The following is a 19,286-nucleotide window of genomic DNA, read 5'->3' on the forward strand; positions in this document are numbered from 1 at the left end:
ACGCGGAGGCACCGTTCTTCGGTGCTTAGATCGGAATCAACCGCGATCTGAATTGCTACGAGTACGACTCCTTCATCCGCGTTCTTGCAACGCTTCCGCATAGCGATCTACAAGGGTATGTAGATGCACTCCCCTTCCCCTCGTTGCTAGATTCCTCCATAGATTGATCTTGGTGATGCGTAGAAAATTTTGAATTTCTGCTACGTTCCCCAACATCCCTAACAGAAGTACACTCTTTAAAGGATGGAGGGAGTCTATATATACTAATTGGGAGTTATGCCAATATGGATGGCTGTTGATTTCCACTGGTAGTTCATGAAGCCGCCATTACAAATCGGAGGGGAAAGTTCAAGCGACCACAGCCTCTTCCATTGCCAAGATCGTAGGTGAAGAGGATCAGACGGGAATGTATGAGACTTGGGTAGGGGAAGGGGATCAGATGGGAAGGTGTGAGACTCGGGTAGGGGAAGGGGATCAGACGGGAAGGTGTGGGCCTCATTATGATGCGGCTTCGTAGTATAGCCCAGCAGCAATAAATCGAGTCGTGGGATGTAACATGCGGACGGTGTGAGCAACATGATGACCTGGACGCATGAGAATATAGTGCACGTTGATGTGGCAAGGGTGCTGATGTGGATTGCCTGCATGTCAAGAGAAATAGGTCAGTGGGGATGAACTATTTAGGCATTATAGATTGTTTTGAGAACACGGACATTCTTCAGGGTGAAAACCTAAGATCTTGGATCGGGCAACAACGGCGCTTGTGCACTATTCCCTTCTTGGAGGCGTTGCTTTTGGAGACTTTTTATGTTTTCGCGTGTTGTATTAGGTGGTGGTATGTGTGCTGCTGTTGAGAGGAGCCGATCGCTGTGGCGGGACTTTTCTTTCCCTTTCTTTTTTTTCTTCTTTGGTTGTGTGCATCCTGGATGTCCATGACATTTTGTAGGTGCAGAGGATGGCGTAATTGGTATCTTGGTGATATTAATATATTCTTCTTTTAAAAAAAGATGGGAGTCTCTTGGTATATGAACCAAATTCTACGTATTTAATGTCATCATTGGAGATCTGTATGTACACGAGTGCGGACATTTTAAACATTTTTTGCATGATATACGTGTCTCATTAATAAAATAAATATTCAATTACAAGTCACATAAACATCGACATTACAGGACTGAAAAGATAGGATAATCCTATGCAAAAAAACAGTGCATGTCCCTCTCCACTAAGGAAAAGGAGACAGATCACCTCTTTACCCGAGCTCGATGCAACTCCATCGCTGATCAACAACTTTACAGATCTCTAAAGTAGTTTGCTTGAAGCAAAACCATTGTCGTTGAAAGAATCAGAGCGGGGCAATATGTCACCGGACACGCCATCGAACTTCAGAACTGACACGCCCGCACGACTATGACGTTGGAGGAGGAAACCAGAACTGTCAGCCTCTAACCACAAACCGAGCACAAGATGCACCATCTTCCATCTGTCACTTGCATAGACAACCGTCTGCGCGTACTCCTAGACAACAAAACCTCTCTGCTCCACCATGACGTAGGAGACAACGACGCAGCAATGGGAACATAGCAGAAGGAGAGACACACCTGATGGAGTCACCGCCGCCGCTTCGCCAACACCATCCATGAACCCTAACGCCGCCGATCTGAAGGATCAGCAAACACACAATGCCATCAACACGCATGATGAGCACCGCCAGTGTGGGAGTGGAGTTGAGGCAGATTTATTCACCTGGGCGCCGCTCCCACCACCCCAACGACGCACCACGACCTACAAATCCAAACCCTGACTACAGAGCAGAGGAACGCCCCCCTCCCCCCTCCTACCGCCGGAGTAGCAGCCGGAGGGAGAGGGGGCCAGCGCCCTGGACGGTGGAGATCGGTGGAAGAAGATCCGGCTCCCTAGTCGCCTGGTTTGTGGCGACAGCTAGGGTAGGGGAAAACGCCTCGCGCAAGTTGGAAGAGTGGTTTGTAAGGTAAAGACTTATAACTCTTGCACGACATTTTAAACATGGTTGGTCTTATGTGCCAACCTCTCAGTATATGAATCAAATGTTGTGTCTTGCGTAATTGTTGGAGGTCGCGCGTATATGAATGAGAGGGGGCTTTCTAACGAGTTGGGTCCAAATGAATCAAAATTTGCATCCTTGGCCTCATCGTTGGAGATCCAAATGTACACAAATGGGGACGGACCTTAAAACAAGTTGGGTCCTAAATGCCAGCCTCTCAATACATAAACTGAATATTGCATACTTTACCAAAAGTGCTTTTTTGATTCCGGGCTCATATGCTCTCGCATGAACAGTAAAATCCAAAAAATAGTAAAAAAATAATATATATATATATATATATATATATATATATATATATATATATATATATATATATATATATATATATATGAACATTGATGAATGTTCTAACTGCGTGCAAAATTTCAAGTCGAAATGACATTCGTGGAGGTCTAGGCAAAAATTATAAAATCGATGCTCCAAAATGCTTCCAACAATAGTTTTTTTAGACCATCAAAAAAATTTTGGCCCAGACCACCACTAATGTCATTTCAACTTGAAATTTTGCATACAGTTAGAAAATTTATCAATGTTAATCACAAAAAAATCAGATTTTTTTGAAACTTTTTACTATTTTTTTGGATTTTACTGTTCACACGGGAGTATATAAGCTCGGATCAAATACTCCATGTCTTACATACGGGTATGTATATGAGTGGGGTTGTACTTTCTAACAAGTTAGGCCCCATATGTCAACCTTTTCGGCCTTATAACATACTTACTGTACAGCTGCTCCATTTCGGATCGGCCCGGCCCAATAACACACGGATCAGCGTCAAGTCTCTGACCTTTCTGGGCTTTCATCCAAGCGCCAGCCGCATCGCCCCGCAGCCCCCAAACCCCAGGTCCTCCCAGCCGCCTCGACGCCGTCGCCGTCGCCGTCATGGCAGCCGCTCGTCCCGCTGCGCGCCGACCTCCAGCTGCTCGCGCGTGACCTGCGCCCTGACGCAGGCTGCTACCGCGCGACCCTGTTTCGTCTGAGCCTCCGACGTCGTCTTGGCCCCCTGGAATCTGCGACGCGTGCAGGCGTCAGCGGCACGCCGTGGAGCAGAGCCCCCTCCGGCCCTCCCCCGCTTGGTCCTGAAGCTGGCGCGATTCTCGCTGCTTCGTTTTCGCCATGAACAACCACCTTCGCGCCGCATTAAGCGCAGCCCGGCTCCGGTGGGCTCCTGGTGCCCTCGACAAACCCTCCAGAGTGCCGCCGTGCTGTGCTGCCAGCTGGCGGCATGTCCAAGGATCATTCGCGGCATCGGATCGGGTTGCTTCTGATCATGGGATTCAGCGGCGGCCCTATTCAGCTGCTCCCATCCACAGCGAGGGGGAAACCTTGGTGGATGAGGAGGAGGACGAAGTGGATCGGAAGATCAGGCAAATGGAGAGGAGGCGGGAAGTCCGCGCCGCGCAGAAGACGTTCATGGAGTACCTCCATGTCACGCGCGGCATGTGCTTCAGCGACGCCGAGCATATAAGCAAGCGCTCGCCTGTTTACCTGAGCAAGCTGCTGGAGGAGGTGAAGGACGCCCTCAAGGAGCCCCCGGAGGGGGGAACCGAGCTGGTCTTCAGGTCCAAGGTGAAGAAGAGGGACATGAAGGATGAAAGGGTCAGCAAGGCCCTGGTGCGGTTATTTCAGTTCAATCCTGTCAACGAGTTTGAGCCCTTCTTGGAGAGCATCGGCCTCAGACCGAGCGAGTGCAGTGCGTTCTTGCCTCGGGATCTCATGTTTCTCACGGACGATGAGATGTTGCTCGGCAACTTCCGCCTGCTTTGCAATTACGGCATTGCGCGCAGGAAGATAGGGAGGATATACCGGGATGCTATGGAGGTCTTTAGTTTTGGCCATGGTGTGCTTGCATCTAAGCTGAAGGCCCTTGAGGAACTTGGGTTCAGTAGGACCAGTGTGATCAAGCTCGTAATTGCTACTCCTGTTGTATTGGTTCGTGACCCTAATGTGGAATTGAAGATCCTGGAGTGGCTAGATGACATTGGAATCCAGCGGGACTGGATTAGTCAGTTCTTATCTGCTAGGAAGTCTTATGATTGGAGAAAGATGGTTCGAGTTCCCCAGTTCTTCGTTAACTTGGGATTTACTAAGGAAGCTGTTGGTAAATTGGTCAGGCAAAATCCAGATTTCTTGCTGGATGGTTCAGGAAAGATGCTATTTACAGCGGTTCTCATGATGCTAAAAGCGGGATGTGGAAAAAAAGAGCTGTATGATCTTTTTATGGACTTCCCAAATGTGTCGGTCGAGGATTTCACAAGTAACCTACGGAGGGGAATGCTGTTCTTAGCTGAGATTGGCATAAGCGATGAGGATGTTAACAAGTTTGTTCTTTCTCATGGATTAATCCTTGGTTCTGCCCCATTGAAGATGCCAAACAGCATTGTTACAAATCTCAATGTGGGAAAGAGGCGCCTGCGCAAGATTATACTGGAGGACCCGAAACTGTTGATGAGTTACACATTAGGGTCAAAAGTCAGCCAGCTACCAAAAATTGACCCCTTTGAAGCATCATTCAATGAGAGAATAAAATTCTTGAAAAGCATAGGATTTGTTGAAGGCTCTGAAGATATGAAGAAGGCACTCAAAACCTTCCGTGGTAAAGGTGACGAACTACAAGATCGGTACGAGTTCTTAGTGAACAATACTGGGTTGGACCCAAAAGAGGTAGTAAACATGATCAAGCTGGCTCCACAGATTCTGAACCAGAAGATTGATGTGCTCGAGTCAAAGATATCCTTCCTTATAAATCATTCAGGGTATACTCTGAGTGATCTGGTTGCTTTCCCTGCTTGCCTGTCATTTACCGTGGAAAGAACCAAAGTCAGGATTTTCATGTACAATTGGCTGCTAGAAAGGGGGGTGGTTACATCCCGGCTGGCTTTAAGCACAATCCTAGCCTGCTCAGACAAATGTTTCATGAGTTATTTTGTGAAAAAGCATCCCATGGGACCTGAAGTTTGGGAAAACTATAAGAGGGAAGTAGCTAAGGACAAAAACATGCCTTGTAGTTGAGATCATTAGCACCCTTGCCTTTGATGAATTAACTTTTTTCACTGTCTACATTTGCTCACATAATGCTATTCTTTGATAATTAGGCACATCAGCTGTCCTCTTTCATAATGTGGTCGTGTGGATGGTGTTTCTTCTCTGCTGCAGGAACTGACTTTAGCTTGTGCTGGTGATTGTTCCAGGCCAAAGATTCAGTAAACCATCGGACCATGTTTTTGAGAGCTTGACATTTTAGAGTTTGATGATCAACTCGAGGAAAGAAAAAAAGAGTAGTTGTTCCCCGCCCAGTGGTAGTGCTGAATCTATTTCACTTTTCCTGCCTGCAGGGAAACATTATAGATGCTTCAGTATGATATGGTCAAGTATTACTTCCGTCCCAAATTAGCCGTCTTAGATTTGTCTAGATACGGATGTATCTAACACTAAGACAACTAATTCGAGACGGAGAGAGTATTTGATACTTTCAGCTTGTTATATCTTTGGAAATGGCCAATGTCCTTGGTAGGTGCTAGTGGCATGTAACTGGTTCAAGGTGAAGAAAAAGGTTCGCTGCTTTCAGTTTGTTTCGGATTTGCTGTCAACAGATTCTTGTATAGAGAGATGCTGTTAACATAATTTTGGTGCTAGGCAACGCAGCAGTGATCATGTATACCTCATTTCCATCACATGTACCCCGGCACTGAAAGATGATGAATAAGTTTCATTGATACGCAAATATTTTTGCGTGGTTTTGTTTTTCTTGTAGAATTCACGGTGGTCGTATTTTTGGATGGATTTTTACGATTGCACCATGTTGTACAACAACGTGTCTTTCTTTTCCGCGCTAAAGAAATACTCTGTTCCAAAATATAGGGGGTGTTAACTTTACAGAAGTCAAACTGCTCTTTGTTTGCCTAGTTTATAGAAGAAAGTAGGTATAACAAAAATGCCTAATACGTATCGCTAGATTCATCATGAGATATATTTTCATATTTTGTTTATTTGGTATTGGAGATGTTCACATAGTTTTCTATAATCTTTTATGAAAAGACTAATACACCTTATGTTTGGAATAGAGAGAATAATGCATGTTCGCAATGGGCGGGCACCATTCATTCTGTTTAGCAAAGCTTCAAAGCCTTGATGCTTGTGGCATCTGAGCAGCCAGCAGCCAACTGAAACTGCGCTATCTTGTGTAGTCAAGGTCAATCGCTGTGGAGGTGGGTGGATAGGAATAGGATTGCTGACTCACTGCCACTTGGAATTGGAAATCGCAGTGTAGTTTCCCTCCTCCGTTGGACCACGCCGCTCATGATAATGCCCCGACAAGGGCACGCCGGGATGGATTGCAGTCCGACCGTTCCAACCTGACTGAGGATGACCAATCAGGTACAGTATCTTCAGCACATGCGTCAACAGGAAAGAAAAACTGAAGCAATGGAACTATTCCTTCCATTTATTCCCCCCTTGACCAGTTAATCTTACAAAATTCTTCCATCAAAAAATACATCCTTCTAACGCTGACAGACGTAAACTACTGCCTCGTCGTCGCGGTGACACCTAGATTGATCGGAGTTCCTTAGGTACGTACGTACAAGTGCCTTAATTAGTTACATGATGGACTCGAATGGAACCTATATGTACATATGGAGCAGCGCAGGAGCACCGGTGGACAAGATGGCCGAGGCACCTCGCTTGTTATCACCAGGCAGGCCATCGACTGCTGAGCTAGAGAGGGGTGGGTTGGGCAGGAACAGACGGCCTGTGGGTATGCCGCCTTACATGGATGGCTACATCTCGCTGAGCAAGTTGCTGATCTTGCGGAGCTCGGTCAGAGCTGCGGTTGCGGTCACCTGTCCTTTGCCGCCCAGGATGTTGTTTGAGAAGTTCTCCATCGGGCCGGGCTGGCTGCGATCTTGCTGAAACGCCGACTCGATCACCTATAATTACATTGCAACCATTGTTAGTGATGAAGGCATGATCCATTGCTAGTGATGCATAGATAGGCATGATCCAAGTTACACCATACATGTTTAGCAAATAAAGATACAGAACAATTGTGTTTTATCAAAATATAAGATGTTTTTTGACAATATGACAGTGTCAAAAAATGTCTTATACTTTGATACGGATGGAGTATTTCACTAATGACTTCAGAACGCAAGCCAAGCAATTCTACCAAGTGGTAAGACACAAACATTTGATGTAGAAAATTATTCAAATACTTTTATCAGGATAGGGACTACCAAAAAGTATCACAAAAGGATGTTGCATATGATATACCTGGATATTCTCGAGCATGCTTTGTCCAAGATTCTTAAATGTGCCCATCACCTTCTTATCACCAGCAGCCAACTTTGTGTTACCACGCGGGTTATTCGAATTCCCTTCGGAGCAGGATGCGTCAACAGCATCTTTACCATCTGATTTCTCACCGCTACCCTTCTCGATGCTGCCTTCACCTGAGGGTCTCCCTAGCTTCAACAGCCACTGAAATTTACTGATAAATGGCTTCCTTTCATTAGGAACCACAGTTTTTTCAGAGGATCCATCTGGATCTGCAGTTTTATCAGAAGTTTCTGCTTCTGAATCTTGAACACTACTGCCATCATGATTACAGCTGGATGACTCATCTTGCAGTATTTCATCCCTGTCATTGTCACCACCATACGAAATTGAAATGACACTACTTCTCTCAGAATCGTTATCTTGAATGTTCTCATGCTCATTACCAGCAACGGCTGCATAGAACACTGGAGAGTTCTCACCGCTAGAAGAACAAGCTTCTGTTGCACATTGTGTCATTTGTGTTGTGCTCTCATCAGCTGGCACAGCCAGTGGATTTTCTAGAGGGCTGAGTTTAGCCAGGCACGGTGGGCTTACAGTTACACTTTCAGCAGCTGCTCTTGGTTGCGAAGGCTCTGCGGAACTCACTGGAGGCTCCTTGTGAGTTGAGACAATAGGGAATTCATCTTCTTGAATTTTCCCTGCAATTTCATGAGACCTCCCCACACTATCTGACAAAGTATTCAGAAGGCATCGCCTTGCTGAATTCCGAGCATCACTTTTCACACTGATTGCTTTCACTGGAGAAGGATCTGACTCTGTCCTAGACAAACCAAGTTTCTGCCTCAAGGATTTCTTTATTTCTCTGCTGAAAGAATGACCCTTCACAGTCTCCTTGGGAGATGTCCCATCAGTGTGCAAATTTCTCCACTGCTTTTCCCAGTAACTCTCGGATAAAGGATGCAATGGAGTTCTCGGAGGAGTTGAAATAGGGAGAATACTGTTAACTCTGTCATACTCGCCGATATCCCTATTTAATAGGACAGATGGGGATGAAGTGTTCGCATCAATGGCAGTAGACTGCAGGGACTGGGCCTTCTCAATTAGCTTCTGCACATCAACATTCGTCGGGTAATTCAATAATCTCTGGAGACAAGAGACATCAGTCTCGGTAGCCAACAGAGACGATCTAACATGAAGAAGCATAGAGACTGCCATAGCTGCAATGAATGCCCCTCTATCTGAACACAAGATCCGAAAGCTATATTCCTCGTCACTATTTAGCAGCATACTATTGGAACAGGCGAAAACTTTGTCCCATATTACTAAGAGATCACTGAGGCCGAATTCTCGTCCAAACAAGACCCTCAGCCAACGAAGTGCAAACCACTGAGGTTCCACTTTCAGCTCAATGAAATGGTTATGAAGAGATGGCTCAACAATGGAAAGCAAATGATATAACGCTGAGGAGGCTTCAATAGCAGGTGGTAGACTTGAGCTAGATCCAACACTGGATGGAGAGTAAAATTCTGCCATGCGAACCACTCCGCCACCCCCATCCATCAAACCATCAAAAATGGCATAGGCATCATGCTCCATGAATCTTTCAGATAATACAATGCCTAGTTCACCTTCAGCTCCATATGCATCACTAAGTAAAATTATTTCTTTTGTATCTGAGTCAAGCTCATCAAGACTGTTAGCTCTGGAGGCACTTTCAGAATCATTTTCATTGTCAGTTCCTGAATGCCACTTTGGGTCCTTTCTAGGTTTATAACTAAAAACCATATCAGTATCTGGGAAAGGTACTCCAACAAAATCATCATTGAAGCAGTCTTCATGGAGTTTTCGTATTTGCGATAGTTTATCAATGTCGACCTGAAGAACATACACAAGTGGAGCCAATAGCTCATGCATTCCTGTGTCAAGATGAGCCATATGTCAGGCCATATTCAGCAATTAAACAAGAAAATATAAATGAAAAGATATACTGAAGTGGCCATGCTACTTAGTCAAAAGATACTTTAGTGCTACCCAGCATTGCTATTAAGAGATCTCAAAGCTAATTAATATGCTTCAACAATGCCATCTTAAGATATTATACTCTTGTTTTATAAAATGGTAATTTTTACCAACTTAGTCTCGTGCAAAGATTAACAGCCCTAGATGATTTTAGACCCATGAAGTTCTCAGTTGAAAAGAGAAAGCCAACCAGATTCCTTGAAACAACTTGAGAACTTTGTTTCTTCTACATGCGCAAGGAGTTTCTTACCTTGGCGGTAACCATACTGTGGATGCTGAAGACACCACATTAACAGTATCCTACGCAGCATGGCCTGGCAAGTAGGTGTTTGGAAGTAACTACCATCTTCGGGATACAAGCGAGACAAATCTTGGTCCACAGTCTTCTCCAACTCTGCCCCTCTGAAAAACCGACCCCAGCTACTCTCTGCAGAAAAAAGTTAAATGAAAATATCAAGATGGAAACTTGGAATCAGAGATGTCGCACAAAGTATCAAGCAACACTTGGAGGCTTTTGTTACATATCAATTATCATCATAGAAAAAGTGCACAATTTTGTGTGAGCAAGCTATTCACACTCTGAATAATTGGTTTCATCCCCCCTCTGCACTAGCATAGCTACTACACCAGTAATTATACCAGTAGAAAAGAGCCCTAATAAATAATTATGAACAATAATAAATTAATAAAAAGAGTACGCATTTATATCTTAATGTGTTACATAACACTTGTCAAGCACCACTCATCGTTTAATAAATGAAGTGCATCACAACCCACGGAAATTCAGGAAAACACTTTGCAGTACAAATCTGTGATGGTGAGTGATCACGCAAGTGTTTGTAGTAGATAACAAGTCATCCATGTTCAAAGATACCCTTGTAATTTGTTTACCATGTCATCATCACAATTCACAAGATCATGTTTAGGATCAAATACCTGGGTTCTGAGAGAGCGGGTTGTCCACGATGAGGTTAGGTGATCTAGCCTCCTCCTTTGGAAGATGAGGGTCTACCAGAACACGGCGCCTCAAACTAACATACCTACAACAAGCATGAAACAAAATAAACATGTCATCCTTAGGTAGAAAGAAATAGCAAGGAGCAAAATTCATTTGCCCCAATCATTTATAGATCAGTAACAGCACCAATCTCTCTCGCCGAAATTTCATCTCATGAAACAAACATGGCACATGGCCATGTGCAGATAACACCGACAGAGTCAGAAATCTAGCAATCGACGAGCTATGTTCATATGACCACAACCAAATTAGATGCATTAGCAGCCGGTGATTGCAGTAATTTACTAACAAACACAACCATCTGGACGAAATCAACACCTGACCGCGCAAGAATCAAATGAAAGCCATAACAGCGCCGAGCCAGCTAAGCAGGAAAAACAGAGCAGAGCAGATTCCTGCCGCAAGAAGACAAAACACCAGCAAACACCCGGGAACAAGGATGGCGGGCTCACCTCCGCCGCGAATCGGCGGCAGCGCGGCGGAGCTCCTCGACGGAGGCCTCCGGCGACGCCGGCAGGATGCCGAGATCGACCCGCCACCGGACGCTGCGTAGACTCGAGAACCGCCGCCGCCTCTCCTCCTCCGCCATGGCCGGGCCCCTTCAGTTGCACGCGAATTGGACTCCCTCGAATTAACAACAACCCACAGCGGAGGCCAAGAAACGTGGCCAAAACGCTATATATAGCTTTGTTTATCTGTAGCAAAGTGGAAACCAAGAAAAGGAGGATCTTTCCGGGGACAAGGATTAGGTTTTCGGAGGATTTTGGGGGACGGAGAGGTCAGGGGGAGGTGAATTCGCCTCTCCTCTTCTATATCCGCGGGAATGGCGCTCTTGCTTGAGCTGGGGGAGGGGGCTGATTTGGCCGGGACGGTGGATGCTTGGAGGAGAGGGAGAGGGGGTGGGGTGGGTTAGGCCGGAGGAGAGGAAGGGAAAGTCTCCCTCTTATTATTTTCTCGTTTATAGTAGTTTTTTAATTTATTTATTTTAACAGGAGAGAGAATCTATAGAAGAGGTTGAGGATTTTGTTCTCTATTGGCAGAGCAGATGGTAAGAGAGAGGTGATGGATGATGATGATGACTAGGAGAGTGGTGATTGGCAAGGTGGCTAGGCTTATTGGCTTTTTCTTGTTCTTTAATGAAGTTCTCTTAAATTATATTTATGCGGTTTTAAAGGAAATATCGGTGCTTGGATGTTTGTGGGTGTGTCTAACCGTGAAGGGGGCATGTATGGATGAGAGGAAGGAGCAAAGATGACGTCGTTGCTACCTTTTGTTGTGTGGTCTATTTTGATGGAACGGTTAAATAATGAAAGAGAACGCCATACGGATACCGCAACTGATTGTAGCATTGCACGCTATTCCTGTCTCTTTACTCGTCGTTTCGTTTCATCGATGCACCCTTGTTTAGCCGTTTAGGTTTACGGCTGAGTATGATTTGACATGTATCAATTAGTCCGCCGGATGCTAATCATAGTGGAAAGTGGCGATTGTAGCGCCATTCACGGTTTGAGGACCACCTTAAAAAGGTGAAGTAAGATGATAATGCTAAGTTTGTTAGAGCAATGGTTGGTCGAAGGGTTAACAACCGGTGATGCAGTGAAGCGCCAGGTGTGATAGCTGGGAGAGCGAGGCGGGTGCCACGACAAGAGTGTAAGGATGGTTAAAAAAAGTACAGGCAATAAAAAGACGTGTGAATGCACAAAAGAGAGATTTCATTCATCAAGGATAGATGTATCGTGGAAGCGCATTTTATACCATGTCAAGTGCATTACTTGTGCCTTGGTGGTGCCACCGTGCACCATACGAGATAATATACACTTCATCGTTGTCTTAAGCTCTTTCACAATTCTAGAAGCAACTCTAGTAATTCCTGAAACGAAAACCATGTAATTTTGTCATGGCATATGCAAATAGAAGAGGGGTCGAACATCATGTAGCTCCGTTTATCAATGTTAAAAACACCTTCCTATGAAAATGACAAGAGAAGTTGCTACGAAGTACAGCCAATTCTTAATCTTATGGTAACATACTCACCCATATATGTTCTTTTTTCTAATACACATGCTTGCTTGCATGAGTAGGGGATAAGGATTGAAGGTATGATTGGCTCCCTTAATTGGGTATTACATGTCGCTGCTGCAGCTGACGACGTTGGAGCAAATTAGGAGGCACTACTAGTGTTTAGGATTACAAAACCCGCGTGCTGCAGAGGCAAGTAGAGCTGTTGTTGTTGACGTGTGTTTTACTACCTCTTGGTGACATTGACAAATCAAATTGGTTAATCTAACAGCCGATCGAGAATGGAATTCCTGGTGCAGGAACTCCATTACAGCAAGCACTACGTCTGTTACGTACACGGCGGCCCTGCTGCTTTATTATATGGAAAAAGCAAGTCCGATGCCATGGAAACGATCGAAGAAAGGAAGCAGAGCATGTGCAGTGCAGGGATTTGGAATTTCGTTCTGTGCCTGTGATATTTCTGTGTTCTAGTAATGGAAATAACCGCATGGCATTGGCAGCCGGAGCTTAGCTGGAGCACTGCAGGTATCCGCTGTAAACCAGTCGAATCTGCTCATCAGGCCAGGCGAGAGTCTGTCATGTAGGAGAGCATATCAGCTTTGGTCTAAACTACAGTAAGTACGGGTGCTGGCTCTCATAAATGTTTTTGTCCTGCGTACCCACCCGATCCGCCTGTAGTACCATTGACCCGGACCCACACACGGGCCAGCTGTGCCGTGTACACGTACGCATCCCCGTCAGATAGACCACAAGAGCCACGTCTCTCGCCTATCCATCCTCTTGTCTTGAGACCGCAAGCGCAAGCAAAGAAAAGTTCGAGACAAAACGAGAAGCAAGTTCCGGCAGGTTTCCGTTCCGTCCGGTCCAGCACGGCCGTAGCACGTCGACGGCGACGCTCGCAGAGTCACCATCCTGCATACGTGCTCCTATCTCCCGCTCATAATTAGCACTGTTCCCTCCGGCGCATTTTCCTTGGGCCTCACGGATAGGATGACATGGCAGTGGCCCTGCTCGATCGGCCGCTGGCTGCACGCTGGCTCATCGCCATGCATGGACCATGCGTTCCACGCCTCGGTCACGCCACCGGGTTGCTGCGTTCGCTCTCGCGGGTTGCTGTTGTGTGGAGGAGGAGGCCGTTTTTGGTTCCAGTTGCAAACGGAAAAAGGACGTGTTTGGATCATCGCCGCGTTTTTTTCCTCCCCTCCTCAGCCTCTATCTTAGAGTCTAGACTCTCATCATTTTTGTTTCGGAGACGGATTGCACTCCTACCAATCCCCGCGTTCATTGCAAATGGATACACACGCACGCATGCAAATCAGTTGTATCGCTAAGATAGTAACCTGTCAATTTCTTTTCTTTTTGTTTTTTGAGATTTGAGAACCAGTAGCCTGTCAAAATTGGCAATGATAGGAAAGTTCCTACCTTTTTCTCTCACGAAAAACCATTGACTTGCTATTCTAGTAGCCCTGATGTTTGACTCAAGTTCTCCAACAGTTCCAACGGGCGTTCAACTTTGAGCAGCCATTGATGCTTACATGTAGCACTAGTAGTAGTACAAGCTAGTACTGGTTTTTAGTTATGACTTCCAGATATTGACTTTGCAAATAAGGAAAAGCAGATTGAAAGTGCAGCCACTTTCAAGTCACTGCCCTACTAAAACCACGTCGAGTATTTGCGAACGGAGGTAATTATATTTTAAAACACTGAAAAGCTACGTGAGATGAGGACAGGCCAAGCGTGCTTCCACAGGAAATAGGTGATCAAATGTCTGAAACAACACAAGAGAAAATTGAGTTGAGAAGACAGTGTAATTATACAAGAAAGAAGCATGAGTACAACACTAGGACCAAATTTCGATCCAGATGGTTCATGCTCCGTACTGCTACCTGGTACTACCAGCACCTGCACTGTTCCTTAGGACAACTCTAACCGAAACCCTATATATAACGGAAGATCCGGCGGAGCAAAATTTTAGTGGAGTAATTTTACTCCATTAAGATTTGGCCGGACCTAGCCGATTCTCTATATATAACTGAATAAAATTCAAATTTGCATAAAATTTGACCTACTTTTGATTTAAACAACCGAAATTGGCCACATTGTCTTGACACCCGAAGTTAAACAACCAAAATTTAACACATTGTCTTGACAACCAAAATTTAAACTAAACTTAAACTTAAAACTAGAACTAAACATAAACTTAAACTAATCTAATCTAATCTTCATCCTCATCCTTGCCATAGTAGAGATCGAACCAATCTTGCCTCGACATGCCACCGCCCATTGGGTCCGGGCCAGTGTCGTCGTCGCCGGAGTCAGGGAAGATGCGCCGCCACCCCTCGGCGTCGAACTCCTTCTCCGCGTTGCCGTCGTCACCGCTGCCTTGCTCCCCGTCTTCGCAGATGACAATGACCTCGCTGTCGACTGCCCGCTCCACGAAGATGGCCCGCTCCGCCTCCACGAGCTCGGGATGCTGGCGGCGGAGGCCCGCCATGTATTCGTCAGCGGCGACCTCCGTCGCGAGGCGCTCCCTCGCCTCTCGGTCCTCCCGAGCCATCGCCGCATCCACCACCCTCGGCGCCATCTGGACGAGGTGGACGGATGCCGTCGCAAATGAAAAGTTGAGCATTGCCGCCACGCCGTGGAACCGGACAATGCCACTTGCCGTATTTTAGGGCGGCGAGTGATGCGGCTTGAAGGTACGCCGGTATTTCCCCAAAGAGGAAGGGATGATGCAGCACAGCGGCGGTAGGTATTTCTCTCAGTTATGAGACCAAGGTTATCAAACTAGTAGGAGAACCAAGCAACACTACGTAAACAGCACCTGCACACAAATAACAAATACTCGCAACCCGACGTGTAAAAGGGGTTGTGAATCCCTTTCGGGTAGCGGCGCCGGAAATTGGCAAACGGACATGATAAAAATATGATAGATTGGATCGCGGGAACGCGAGATAAAATAAATAAGAATAAATTGGAGCAAGGTATTTTTGTATTTTTGGGTTTAATAGATCTGGAAATAAAAGCAAAGAAAAATAGACCGCAAAGGCAAATAATATGAGAAAAAGACCCGGGGACAGTAGGTTTCACTAGTGGCTTCTCTCGAGAAAAATAGCAAACGGTGGGTAAACAAATTACTGTTGGGCAATTGATAGAACTTCAAATAATCATGACGATATCCACGCAATGATCATTATATAGGCATCACGTCCAAGATTAGTAGACCGACTCCTGCCTCCATCTACTACTATTACTCTACACATCGACCGCTATCCAGCATGCATCTAGTGTATTAAGTTCATGGAGAAATGGAGTAATGCAATAAGAGCGATGACACGATGTAGACAAGATCTATTTATGTAGAAATAGACCCCATCGTTTTATCCTTAGTAGCAACGATACATACGTGTCGGTTCCCCTTCTGTCACTGGGATCAAACACCATAAGATCGAACCCACTACAAAGCACCTCTTCCCATTGCAAGATAAATAGATCAAGTTGGCCAAACAAAACCCAAATACTAGAGAAGAAATACGAGGCTATAAGCAATCATGCATATAAGAGATCAAAGAAACTTAAATAACTTTCATGGATAAAAAGATAGATCTGATCATAAACTCAAAGTTCATCCAATCCCAACAAACACACCGCAAAAAGAGTTACATGATACGTCTCCAACGTATCTACTTTTCCTAACGCTTTTCCTCTTGTTTTGGACTCTAATTTGGATGATGTGAATGAAACTAACCCCGGACTGATGTTGTTTTCAGCAGAACTACCATGACGTTGTTTTCGTGCAGAAATAAAAGTTCTCGCAATGGAACGAAACTTTGCGAGAAATTTTTATACCAATAAAGAGAATTTCTGGAGCCAAGATCCACCAGAGGGGGGCACCTGGGTGGGCACAACCCACCAGGGCGCGCCCCCCTCCTGGCGCGCCCAGGTGGGTTGTCCCCACCTGGTGGCCCCGCAGACCCTGAAACCGACGCTATAAAATCCTATTTTTCCAGAAAAAATCAGGGAGAAATAATTATCGCGATCCACGAGACGGAGCCGTCGTCACCTCCTGTTCTTCATCGGGGGCCAGATCTGGAGTCCGTTTGGGGCTCCAGAGAGGGGGATCTTCGTTCTTCGTCATCACCAACCCTTCTCCATCGCCAATTCCATGATGCTCCACACCGGGAGTGAGTAATTCCTTCGTAGGCTCGCTGGTCGGTGAGGAATTGGATGAGATTCATCATGTAATCGAGTTAGTTTTGTTAGAGCTTGATCCCTAGTATCCATTATGTTCTGAGATTGATGTTGCTATGACTTTGCCATGCTTAATGCTTGTCACTTTGGGCCCGGGTGCCATGAATTCAGATCTGAACCGTTTATGTTATCACCACTATATCCATGTTCTACATCCGATCTTGCAAGTTATAGTCACCTACTACGTGTTATGATCCGGCAACCCCGGAGTGACAATAGTCGGGACCACTCCCGGTCATGACCGTAGTTTGAGGAGTTCATGTATTCACCGTGTGTTAATGCTTTGTTCCGGTTCTCTATTAAAAGGAGGCCTTAATATCTCTTAGTTTCTGTATGGACCCCGCCGCCACGGGAGGGTAGGACAAAAGATGTCATGCAAGTTCTTTCCATAAGCACGTATGACTATTTACGGAATACATGCCTACATTATATTTATGAACTGGAGCTAGTGCCGTATCGCCCTAGGTTATAACTGTCTCATGATGAATATCATCCAACAAATTACCGATCCAATTGTGACGCCCTCGATTCAATCGTACACTAATCATACACGCAAATGTGTACAATCAAGATCAATGACTCACGGGAAGATATCACAACACAACTCTAGACACAAATTAAAATAATACAAGCTTTATATTACAAGCCAGGGGCCTCGAGGGCTCGAATACATAAGCTTGAATACACAAGAGTCAGCGGAAGCAACAATATCTGAGTACAGACATGAGTTATACAAGTTTGCCTTAAGAAGGCTAACACAAAAGCAACAACGATCAAAAAGGCAAGGCCTCCTGCCTGGGAGCCTCCTAACTATTCCTGGTCGTCGGCGGTCTCCACGTAGTAGTAGGCACCCTCAGTGTAGTAGCAGTCGTCATCGAAGGTGGCGTCTGGATCCTGGGCTCCACCATCTGGTTGCAGCATCCGGGAAGAATGGAAAGAGGTGGAAAAAGGGGAGCAAAGCAACCGTGAGTACTCATCCAAAGTACTCGCAAGCAAGGATCTACACTACATATGCATCGGTATCAATGAAATGGGCTATATCTGTGGACTGGACTGCAGAATGCCAGAAGAGAAGGGGAAAGCCTAGCCTATCGAAGACTAGCATCTTCTGGAAACCACCATCTTGCAGCAACAGGAGGGAGTAGAGTAGCATAAAGTAAGGTAGTAGAAGTGTTATCAACCTCGGCCGGAGATCCTTTCTCGACTCCCTGCGAGAAAGCAATCCCAGAGCCATACTATCCAGTTATCATCACAATCCATTACTCATCACAAGTATCCAGTTCTAGTTGTATCGATCAGGATACAACTCCAAGTGTCCGTTACCGTAGGACAGGCTATCGATAGATGTTTTCTTCCCTGCAGGGGTGCACCAACTTACCCACCACGCTCGATTAACTCTGGCCGGACACACTTTCCTGGGTCATGCCCGGCCTCGGCCAAACAATACGCCGCAACCCGACCTAGGCTTAATAGAGAGGTCAGCATGCCGGACTAAACCTATGCCCCCAGGGGTCATGGGCCATCGCCCCGGGAACTCCTACATGTTGCGTGGGCGGCCGGTGAGCAGACCTAGCTACCTCCTTAAAAAGGTAGGAGCTTACCAGTCCAACCCGGCGCGCGCCGCTCAGTCGCTGACGACTATTAAGCTTCGGCTGATGCATACGGCGCAGAACGCCCATACTATGCCCACGTGATGGTTAGTGCTATCAGGCCAGAGGCCCCTCGGATCAAATATCCAAATCGTAGTGGATTAGGAACGCGCGGTAACAAGCAGAGACTCACGAAAGATGTGACCCCGTCGCCCCGTCTTGAGGACTTGCGGCAAGGGCTAGGAATGCCCGGCCACGCCTCGTAATTATCTCGCGGGCACCTTCCAGGTCAACCCGACTCCACATCACTCGCAGTTATGCTCGCGCGGGTACCCCTTAGGGTCGACCCGTCTTTAGTAACATGGTTCAGTGTAAGGTCATAGTAACCATAGTAACCGTGTGTCCAAACATCAAGGGGAAAACCCGAGGAATCACCCCCGGTGGATTCCACTCGATGTAATCATCAAGGTGAACGTAAGAGGAACCACCCCCGAGGTTCACACTTGAGGGGTTGCACGACAGAGTCGTATCGGAAGTGGTTAAGGCGGAATCACCCTCGATGACCACGACCGAATAGCTACACTACAGGGTTAACATCAGAAGTGCTGTAGAGGTCTCACCCTCGGCACTCGATAGTAACCTAGTAGTGTCGAGCAACTAAGGGGAAAGTGATGTGCGGTGTTGGGGCCTGGTCTTCGATCCCGTTGATCGGGTCTTCAATGATGAAGCAGGGGCAACAAGGACAAGGTGGGGGTCACTGATGGATCACTAACAAACCTATACTAAGCAGTTTAGGATAAGCAGGTAGGTAACAAAGAGCATGTTACAAAAGCAGGCTATGCATAAGAATAGGAGCAAACAATAACAGTAGCAAAATCTAATGCAAGCATGAGAGAATGGAATGGGCGATATCGGGATGATCAAAGGGGGGGCTTGCCTGGTTGCTCTGGCAAGGAGGGGTCGTCAACACCGTAGTCGTACTGGGTTTCGCCGGCAGTCTCGGGGTCTACCGGAAAGAAGTAATGG

General features: G+C 46.1%; 2 protein-coding genes across 2 annotated transcripts; one reads left to right on the forward strand and one right to left on the reverse strand.

The window, feature by feature from the left end:
• Positions 1-2,886: 2,886 nt before the first annotated feature.
• Positions 2,887-5,147, forward strand: LOC109757914 (transcription termination factor MTEF18, mitochondrial). Its single transcript, XM_020316757.4, has one exon. The coding sequence runs from the start codon at positions 3,204-3,206 to the stop codon at positions 5,097-5,099; it is 1,896 nt and encodes a 631-aa protein (XP_020172346.1). The 5' UTR covers positions 2,887-3,203; the 3' UTR covers positions 5,100-5,147.
• Positions 5,148-6,505: 1,358 nt separating this feature from the next.
• Positions 6,506-11,379, reverse strand: LOC109757912 (uncharacterized). The gene is made up of 5 exons (XM_020316755.3): positions 10,854-11,379; positions 10,320-10,423; positions 9,634-9,810; positions 7,359-9,280; positions 6,506-7,015 (listed from the first exon to the last, which is right to left on the reverse strand). The coding sequence occupies exons 1-5, from the start codon at positions 10,988-10,990 to the stop codon at positions 6,866-6,868; spliced, it is 2,490 nt and encodes an 829-aa protein (XP_020172344.1). The 5' UTR covers positions 10,991-11,379; the 3' UTR covers positions 6,506-6,865.
• Positions 11,380-19,286: the final 7,907 nt, after the last annotated feature.

Source organism: Aegilops tauschii, chromosome 7 (assembly GCF_002575655.3).
Source record: "Aegilops tauschii subsp. strangulata cultivar AL8/78 chromosome 7, Aet v6.0, whole genome shotgun sequence".
In the NCBI taxonomy this organism is placed as follows: Eukaryota; Viridiplantae; Streptophyta; class Magnoliopsida; order Poales; family Poaceae; genus Aegilops; species Aegilops tauschii.

Coding starts and splice junctions, on each gene's coding strand:
- LOC109757912 (XM_020316755.3), bottom strand. CDS start 10,990: ATGGCGGAGGAGGAGAGGCGGCGGCGGTTCTCGAGTCTACGCAGCGTC. Junction 9,811..10,319: donor CCCGCTCTCTCAGAACCCAG/GTATTTGATCCT, acceptor TTTTTTCTGCAG/AGAGTAGCTGGGGTCGGTTT. Junction 7,016..7,358: donor GCATGCTCGAGAATATCCAG/GTATATCATATG, acceptor ATGTAATTATAG/GTGATCGAGTCGGCGTTTCA.
- LOC109757914 (XM_020316757.4), top strand. CDS start 3,204: ATGAACAACCACCTTCGCGCCGCATTAAGCGCAGCCCGGCTCCGGTGG.